The sequence below is a fragment of the Tinamus guttatus genome, unplaced genomic scaffold (genome assembly GCF_059628265.1).
Source record: "Tinamus guttatus ecotype Peru unplaced genomic scaffold, ASM5962826v1 Tinamus_guttatus_pri_ptg000472l, whole genome shotgun sequence".
Classification (NCBI taxonomy): domain Eukaryota; kingdom Metazoa; phylum Chordata; class Aves; order Tinamiformes; family Tinamidae; genus Tinamus; species Tinamus guttatus.
Window position 1 is genome coordinate 7809255 of NW_028289006.1, and position 9864 is coordinate 7819118.

Sequence of the window (9864 nt, forward strand, 5' to 3'; positions counted from 1 at the left end):
AGTCACTGAGTGGTCCACTAAACAAATCTTACAGCTCTGGTAGATGCGTGAATGTCAGCGCACAAGGAAGCTATGGTGAATTCTCAAGTTTAGCTCTAGATAGTTTAAAAATAGTCACAACGATACAGGCAGCTAACTGATAATGTTTGTTTTTTAGGTATCTTGTGATATGGTATTATTTGCTCTTACTCAATTAAAACACACTTTTCTGAAGGACATGCTTTATTTCTATGGTTATTAAACATGAACAATATGGTTAATTACATAAATGAAAACTGCTGATTATTACCTTGGAAAGGTCTGTTCTTTACTGATAAGAGATAACAACTGAATTTATTAGAATGGGCAAAATAAGGCATACAGAGCACTCTATGTAATAGAAATTACTAGCCTTGGGTAAAAAACTTAAAAATATAAGAACTAATTCTACCTGAGAAGTAGATTTATACACTATTTTTCACTTGCTCTGTGATTCATCTTTGAATCTGTGAAAAAAATTAATGTCATTTAATAAAAATACCTCTATATGTACTTAAAATTAGATTCTGCTCCCAGGTACAGTGCCACAGCTACCTACACTCTGTAGTTGTTTTTTTTTTTTTTTTTCCCTCCTGTTTTAGACTTCTGAGATTTATTGAAAGTTAATTTAATTCCGGCTTAATTTTTTTTTGATGGATTTTACATTTGTTTTAATGTTTAAGTCCTTTTCTTAATTTTTTAAAACTTGCTTATATCCAAGTAGGTTAGATAAAAACTGGTGGTGCAACATACATCTCTGATGGAATTTTATTTCACACAATTAAAGTGATGAAGAGATTCCAAAAGAATTTGTGTTTCAAAAACATTCACTGTTCTATGATAGTAGATTTGATTTTCTTTGTAAAAAGAAGAATATTAATTCTGTGTTGCTCTTTTACAGATGGTAAAATGAATAATACTTTGCCATTAAATAATAATTTACTTTTTTCTTTTCCCAAGACATCGGGAATAGGATCAGATCAATATCGAAGAGAGCAAGAAGTACTAAAGGAAAATTTGAGACTGTCTTCTGAAAATGTTGAGCTGAAATTCCAGTTAGAGCAGGCCAATAAAGATTTGCCGAGACTAAAGGTAACATCTCTGTAGAGAAGAAAATCAGAGGTTTGCTTAAATAGATGCCTTTTGTGCACATATCATAGGCTTTTCTTGGTTTAAACTGGATGTGGAAGTTGAATAATTGGTAGAAATGATGAAATACGTAATTGTGATTGGAAGTTGCTTTCTTTTTTCAAGGTAAACTTATAACTATTTACCTCAATTTAAAATCTCAGTATCTAGCTTATTAACTTTATTTATTTATTTAGGACCAAGTGGGTGACTTAAAAGAAATGTATGAACTTCTCAAAAAAGAGAAGGCAGAAATTGAACGTAAGCTGGGCAATGTTAGAGGGGTGAGTATTTTAAACATGTTTTTTCATCACAGTTGTATGAGACTAAAATACAATAAATAACTGTATTTGATTAAAACTGTTTGGAATCAACTGAAAACATCAGGAAGTGTTCTTGTCTATTTTTTTGGGGCAGTGTTGTAATACTATTTCAATTTCAGCTACTAGGACCATTCAAAGGAATAAAGCTGCATTAAATTTTTGCAGGATCATAGCCTTATTTTGTCATCTGGATTAAAAATTATCTGTAGAAACATGTTTGTATCAAAAGTAGGAGTTAGAGCACTATTAATGAAAGTGATAATTTATGTTAATGAGTACTAATATAGTAACTGATTTAAAAAGTAGAATTTTGATTTGATGCAGGTGTTTAGAAATTGCAGCTTCCTGACAGTAAGGTTTTTTTTGTTTTTCTGTGTAAGATGAAAGTTAAATTTTACTTCAGTTCCTCTCCACTACATTAGTAGAGTGTTTCAAAAGTTGCAGGAAAAAAAGTGTCCCAGGACTGCTGTCTCTCTTGTTACTGATTTCTCAAACGACTTGTGTGGCATTTAAAGGAAACAGGCATAAAAGCTCTTAAAAATTTTAGTGGCTCTTTCACTATAGCAGGAAAATGAGTTCTGTTTCCTGCGGAAATAAAATGATTTGAAATGAAAAAGAAAACTGGGATTTTGTTGGAGATTCTACTAAAGTATATTTAACATTATGTGTATCTGCCTATTTATGCAGTGGTGTTTTTGGATAAAGTTGAATTCAGTTTATAAAGCTGCTTTCTTCAAAGGTTCTGAGGAGGTGGTGAATTCTCAATCTTTCATGCTTTTCAGACACAAGAGAACTTACAAGGGCTTTTCTGAAAGCCCGTGTTACATAACTCTGTCATGTACCATCACAAACTTCCTAGTCTTTCCAGGGCTTTTGGAAAAGGAAGATTTGGGGATTTTGAATGAAAAATTTTAAGGTGAAAATTACGTCATTTTCACTTCCAAAGCTTGATCACCACCTAGGTTTTCTTAGGGCTCTAGGGAATAAGAGGTTCTGAACTGTGGTCCTTACCTCTGAGGAAGAATCATAGAATCCTTAAGGTTGGAAGGGACTTTTAGAGATCATCTAGTCCAACTTGTTTCATAGTACTTTTTTTTCTTTCATTTTTCCCTCTTGTATAGTCTGGTAGAAGTGGAAAAACAGTCCCTGAACTGGAAAAAACAATTGGTTTGATGAAAAAAGTTATAGAAAGAGTCCAAAGAGAAAATGAAGATCTGAAAAAAGCTCCAAGTGTTGTTTCTAATGAGAAGTTACGAAGTCTTGAACGGGAAAATGAGAGGCTGAAGGTAGACATTTTTCTTTAGTAAATATAGTTAGGTATAGTTTATTAGGAAAATTGCAAAGCAAGCCATGGATTGGCACAAAAGTGTCTATAAAATATTAACTGCAAAGCTTGTAGAACACAAATGTAAGGCTTCATTTTGGCATAACATATTACATAATTTATATAATGAAAATACATAATGATAATATGATGGTACTCTGAAATACCCCATTTTCTACAAAACTAAAAATATATTTTCAAATGAGGATCATCACTTTTATTGAGTAAAAAGCTCAAATTGTATGATGGAATTAAAGCGAACAGTTGTTTAGGGATAGGCACTGATAACATAAAATATCTCTGAACACCTGCAGAGTACAATTAAATATGTCATTAAATGTTAAATTAAATGTGCGAGGTAACTGTGCTGTGCTTTCTGCTTTAACTTTCTACTAAGCAATATAAATGAACTGTTTTAACACATTTTGATATTTAGTCTGAAGTGGAAAAAATGAAACTTCATCTGGGTGGCCACCTAAGTACAGATCATGAATCAAAAACCAAAGGCATAGAAAAAGCCATTACTGAAAATGAGAGACTACGTAAAGAACTGAAAAAGGTATGATCATTGTAACGTAACCATCTGTTTGAATTAATGACTGATCGTGGTAAGTATCTTATTTTTTTCCAAATAGCTGATATGGTATTAGCACTTTCTTTTTCTTTTCTTTTTTTTTTTTTTTTTTTTTTTAAACTATTAATATTGACATGACAGGATTTCATATCAGAGAGGGTTCTCCAAGGAATAGCCCAAGATAGAACTTTGAAGATGCAGTACTAATGATCTGGGATATGTTCTTTGTCCCTGCTTTACTGATCCTACCTCACTATCATTTTTAGACAATCCAGTGCTATGTATAAGGTTGTGTATTTCATTTAACTTTCTATTATTATTGAACAACAGGAAATTGATGCTGGAGAAAAGCTACGAATAGCAAAGAATAACTTGGAAGTATTAAATGAGAAGTTAACAATGCAGCTGGAGGAAAACATTAAGAGGCTAAAGTTGGGTGAGAGCAGAGACCCTCAGGTTGATGGAGCTGACAACAAAAATTGGAAATCACTTGTTGTAACAAGGTAGGAATAAAGAATGAAGGGTAGAGCATAAAGGTATCTATCTGATGTGAATTTAGCAGAGATCTAGTTTCTTTAAACATTTTCAAAGCCTGCCTGGATGCCACTCTGTGCCACGTGCTCTAGGTGTCCCTGCTTGCGCAGGGGGTTGGACTAGATGATCTCTAACCTCAGCCATTCTGTGATTGTGTGATTGGCCTTGTTAGCTGGTTACTTTTTCTCTATTCTTAAGATCAGCTGAATAACTTGTCCCTTAGTGCTTAAATATATTATAATGTGCTTTTGCAGTAATGTCAGCATTTTTTGTCAAGAATAACGCCTTACCACAAAGATGACAATCTGAAAAAACACGTCAGAAACCACATTCTAGTTTTGCAATGTTTGTACCTACTTACGTCCGTGTGAATGTGCAGATTTTTTGTTTAGGAAACACAATGGAATTTCCATGCTCCTTGGAACATGCAGATGCAAATAAAGATCCTTCAAGCACTCTCTGAAGATCCTGAAAGTTAACTGCATGCAATTAGCCACTTGATTCTGTTACTTCTGGAAGGGAGAAAAGACCAGGGACTAGAATTAGATCATTTTTCTAATATATAAAAAGTAGTGTGGAAATGGCCACTTTCTCATACTTTGAAATCGTCAAGCCTCAAATGAATTTGGCATCAAAAATTATACAAATCATACAATCCTTTTTACTACTTCAGTTAGTTCCATTGCCTTTTCTAAGACTACTTATTTATAAAGACTGGAGATCTTGACTCTAGAGCCTAAAGGTCTTCAGTTGCATTCTTTTCTTTACTGGAGCCAAGCTGTTTGGCATTGTGTTCTTTGGCGTGTTCTTAAAAATATTGTCACCCCCAAAGTCATCGCAAAACCAGTGCCAGTCCCTAAAGCATTACTACAACACCTGTTTTCAATAGAATTTTATATAAATACTCTATATTGGTGCACCAGTATGTTTAATAATGAACAGTTTCATATAAAGATTAAAATATATGATATATTCATGTGAAATGTGCTAGTGCTTCACCAAAGTGAAGGAAGAAGGAAAGCTCTTGTCTTGAGGTGAGTTTTAACTGGGTATCATCCTCTGTTCTGGCTCATCTAACAAAGGGACAAGGAAGAATATTTTTTCTTTCACTTTATTTACCTCTTTTGAAAACATTTGTTCTACTTATACTTAGTTGATACTTGTATAAATATATGTATAGTTACATATACCTACATATATTGTACTATCCTGTTATGACTAAAAACTTTTATTTACATTTACTTTAACATATTTAAATATGATTATAAAGTAAGTGAATACCATTAAGACATGACTAACCACAGGAAGGTCACTGGGACACCTTACCACCTAATCCCCCTCATCAGCACATCCTCAAAACATTTTTGGGATAATAGTGTCCTTGATAGGGCAGATAAAAGTATCATCTGAGTGATATGCAAGAAGGCTCTTTTGCAGTTAGGAAGATGCTGGAGAATGTATAACTATCTGAAAACATGCATCAGGAGATTACACTAAAAAAACTTTGAGAAGTGCTTTCCAAACAACATATCTGTCATTGTACAAAACCGTTTTTATTATATTTGGATCCTTGTATGGTCTGAAACAAAACTTCCTTCTTCTCAGTTTATAGTTACACTGGGATAAATATAATTTCTTATAGAACATTTTTTTCTTTAGAGTCCATTTTCTTTATCTTCATTAATCCTTTAAGACATTATTTTCCATAAACTGTTAGAAGATATACTGTCAAAGTATTTTAGACAGACTTGATCAATATTTACACTGCATCATTCAAACGAGTACAAGAGACTTGTGTATGTTTTTAATGGGAGGTAATCTGGAGTATGTGTACAATACCATAAAAAAACTACTTTAGATCCACAAAGGTCTACTGTTTTCAAAAGTCTTTTTCAAAATAAAAAGTTGTGTTTCTCATGCTTCATTCAACTTGCTTTACGAACAGGACCTGCAATTATTTCAAAGATATCCCAAACATTTTATGGTGAATGGCATATCACTTCCTGAGAATATGTAGGTGTCTGTTTCTGTAAAAAAAATAGCTTTTGCTCTCTTTTCAGGATGTATGAAACTAAGGTGAAGGAACTGGAAACTGATATTGCTAAAAAAGACCAAAGTATTACTAACCTTAAACAGCTGCTTCAAGAGGCGACAGAACGTGAATGCAATGCTGATAAATGCTTAAAAGATTTAAAAGAACAAGTGAGTAAAACCTAGCCAGCACATAATTTTGTTGTTATTTTAAGGATTTTTTTCATTGATCATAGGAAGGAGAGAAATTGGGGAGATTGCCTTAGGCATTACATTCAACTTTAGGATAGCAATTTCCAATTGGAATTATATATTTATATATTACATATATATATTTAAATCATAGTACCTTATATGCTGTCCTTAACAAATCTTGTAAATATACTTCACAGATGAGTTCATCAACTACAAAATCAGGCATGTTTGAAAAGAATAAGGCAATTTAAACACCTAGAAAAAGACAGGTTAGAAACTTACGGGAGTAAGCAGGCAGTTTTTAAAGCAACTAAATGATTGAGGTATAACATTTCTTAAAGTACATCTATAACTTCTTACATGTGTATATATCTTGTAATTTTTAATTATTTTTATGTCCACCTTTCATGAAATATGCAGCATTGATCCATACTAGCTTTAAGAGGAGTGTAGATAATAAGCAGTTTTATAGTAGAAATAGTCAATTTTACTTATTTATTCTGTAATAACATAACTTGTACTTGGTTACATTTTTTTCCCCATTTATTTTATTAACCCATCCAAATAGAATTAAATAGCTCCATTTTAATTGTGGTGTCTCTGCATACAATTTTCAAAGTAAAACTTTGTTACCTTTAAAGATTGAGCTTCTCAAACGCTTGCCTGAACAGGCTAGGACAGAAGAAGGCCTCATCCGGGAGCTTCAGCTTTTAAGGTAATGTAGTTAAAATAAACAAAATCCTTAGCCAATATACATGAAATAAGAATGAACAGAAATAGCCATTGCAAATCTTAGATATATATTTTACATTATGTTATAAATTATTCTAAAAATATTTTATATTACAGATTAACTAATAATCAGTTGGAGAATGAGAAAGCAGAGCTAGCTCACCAGGTAGAAGTTTACAAGCTACAACTAGACACAAATACGACTGAAGGCCCTGCAGCTGGTAATAATTTTCAACTTCTAAAATACTTTTTTTTCCATCTGTTTTGGGCCTGAGACTTTTTTCATGTAATATGTGTTCAAGGTGAAAATAAGTCTACAGAAGGATTTGAATTATATCAATGCCAAAAGAGCATAAACTGGAGGAAAAATAAGGTCTCAAATTTTAAGTACTTACGTAATATTTTTATAAAGAAGTGTTTGTAAAAAATATCAAGAACTTAGTATCTTGAATGAGAAGCTGAATTTTTCATAAGATTTTCTGAAAGGATGTATATTTCATGGTACCAATTTAAAATTTGACTGCTTTTTTAATATTTCAGTTGTTCATTGAAACTTACTTGCCTACTCGTCTTGCCGTGGATTCTCAGCTCCCAGAGAGCAAATGACTTCATAGGGATCACTTGCATTAGCTCTAGCTCATGAATCCTGGCACTCACTACAGTATGTTGTACATTTTACTAATGTTTATTGCTACAAGATTATGAACATTCTGCCATTAATGGAACTGGAGGCAAACCTCTGAGCCTTTGGTATGCTACGCTGAAAAACTCCTTCAGGGAAGGTTCTCCTTTAAGTGATGTGAGGTCTACCTGCAGAATCATGTAAAGTGAAAAAATATACAATGGCATAATTATTTTGTTCATTTTTAACTGTCTAAAGTTAGCTTTTGACTTCAGAATTTTTTTTTGGTGATAGGTAAGTTTTTCTGTACTCCCTAGCTGGTTTTCAGTTGGAACTGTAGGTTTTTTTTTTAGGGCTGTCGTCTCAACAAAAAAGATAGACATCTTGGGACATCTTTAGATGCCCTAAAACCTTAGTAGTAATCAATAGGCAAGTAAAAAAAGAAGGAAGAATGATTTTTCTGGGCTTTTTCCAAATAGAAGGGGGAAACAAACAAACAAACAAAGACATGTAGATAAGTCCTGCAGGTAAGATAATCGTGAAGTCTGATTCCAGATATTAGCTCTAGGAATAGTTTAAGCATTATCAGAGATTTCTTCTGCTGAAAAGATACATTAAGTTTTGATATCCATGTGGAAAACAGACAAGAGCAAGTAAGGGAAGCCATGGATAACACTACAGAGCAGCATGGAGCCATTTGACAGGAAAAAAAAAAAAAAGGTGTTATCACTACTGCAATAATTAGTCATAAGATTTAGACATAACCATCTAGTTTTTACAAGAACTAAAGAGAAGCTCATATTATCTAAGCCTCTTCTGGTAGTTTTGTTCAAAAGCAGGTTTACACATTATAACTCAGTTTTTGTTGTTGTGACAAGATTATTCATCTAGTTCATCTCATTACTTTTAAATTTAATTATTTTGCAGGACATAATGGAGTCATAGATAGGAATAAAAATGACAAGTTAATGACAGAAGTAGCTGATCTGCAGAGAAAATTGCAAGCCTCAGAACTGGAAAAAGAACAATTAAAGGTGAGGTGTAAGGATTGTGCCATTCTACTCAAGATAAATGAGCAAAGTTACTTATGGGCAGCTGGAAAGATCTGTTTAATGCCTAGTATTAACTAACAGTTTAACTAACAGTTAAACATACGACCTCGAACTGGGCTTTGTTATTTACAAAGCCTGTTTTCTATTTTATGAATTTGCTGTTACGTGATAGATTTTTCTGTTTGTGGAGTGAAAACATTATAATTCTAATCATTTACCCTTTTAAGGAAAAAAAAGGGATTTTTCCCCCCTTTTAAGGGAAAAAAAGGCAAAGCTACTGTTGAAATTTACTTCCTAAGTTCTAGATACAAGTATATAAAATTTGTATTTATTTTAATAGGAAGAAATAAAAAAACTAAGAAAAGAACTGGACAACTTTGACCCTTCCTTTTTTGAAGAAATTGAGGACCTGAAATATAACTACAGTGAAGAAGTGAAAAAAAATATTATCTTAGAAGAAAGACTAAAGCAGCTTTCTGAGGATTTTGGTATTCATGTGGACATTCGAGCCAATACTTCTGATGATTAGGCTATGTTTAATAAATTCAGTATCACCACAGATAATAAATTCTGAGTAATCACATAGTACTAGTCATTATTTATCTGTTATTATGCCGGTATGCTATAAATACATCAAAGTTGCAATAGTTTGGCACATACCTAAGAGTGCAAAACTCGATTAAAATGATCAATAAATTGGAGGCAGTATTTATCTCTAGTAGTCAAAACAGAAAACCACTCTTACCTCCTGTGCCTTGTATGAATGTAGAACAGTCATTCTGGGCATACACTATTATTCAGAAATCCAGGAATCCAATGCACTAAACACATCAGTTGTATTTTTTAATTGTTCTTGCTGCCTCCTGCTAGCATGTACCTCATGTATGGACTCAGGATCACTCTACTGGTTGTCTCCCATCTAAGAATATTAGTTATTTTCTACCTCTATTTCGGAAAATCCAAGAATGAGGATGTAAAAAAGTGCATAATGTTTCAGCCAAAGTAACTGTATTGTTGTAGATAAATGTACAGTTGCTTCATCTTTTTTTTAGATTTTTGTATAATTTGTAGATCTGGATGTATATTTTCATAACACAGACAAAATAAAGCCCACTGAACTCACTGTGTATTCTCACTTTTATTATTTATGATCTTTTGAAAATTTTTAACATTTTTCTCTTGATATACAGTTTCCCAAGGGGTATTAGTAGACCAAGTCATGGCGGTTTCTAATTACAAAGGACTTCAGTATAGTATAGTATACTTTCCACTGCTTACACTGATTTTTTTGTGTGTGTGTGTGTGTGTCCCAAAATAGTGGAAATGCCTAC

General features: G+C 32.7%; 1 protein-coding gene across 1 annotated transcript in view; it reads left to right on the plus strand.

Moving 5' to 3' along the window:
- The window catches only part of CEP290 (centrosomal protein 290), a 45689-nt gene extending 36595 nt beyond the window's left edge, over nt 1–9094 (plus strand). Inside the window, exons 47-56 of the mRNA XM_088532945.1 lie at nt 979–1110; nt 1344–1430; nt 2591–2755; nt 3230–3352; nt 3698–3870; nt 5962–6103; nt 6769–6842; nt 6977–7080; nt 8409–8515; nt 8874–9094. Of these exons, the coding sequence (XP_088389071.1) occupies nt 979–1110; nt 1344–1430; nt 2591–2755; nt 3230–3352; nt 3698–3870; nt 5962–6103; nt 6769–6842; nt 6977–7080; nt 8409–8515; nt 8874–9062 (1296 nt within the window). The 3' untranslated portion in view covers nt 9063–9094. The remainder of the gene's footprint in view (nt 1–978; nt 1111–1343; nt 1431–2590; nt 2756–3229; nt 3353–3697; nt 3871–5961; nt 6104–6768; nt 6843–6976; nt 7081–8408; nt 8516–8873) is intronic.
- Nucleotides 9095–9864: the final 770 nt, after the last annotated feature.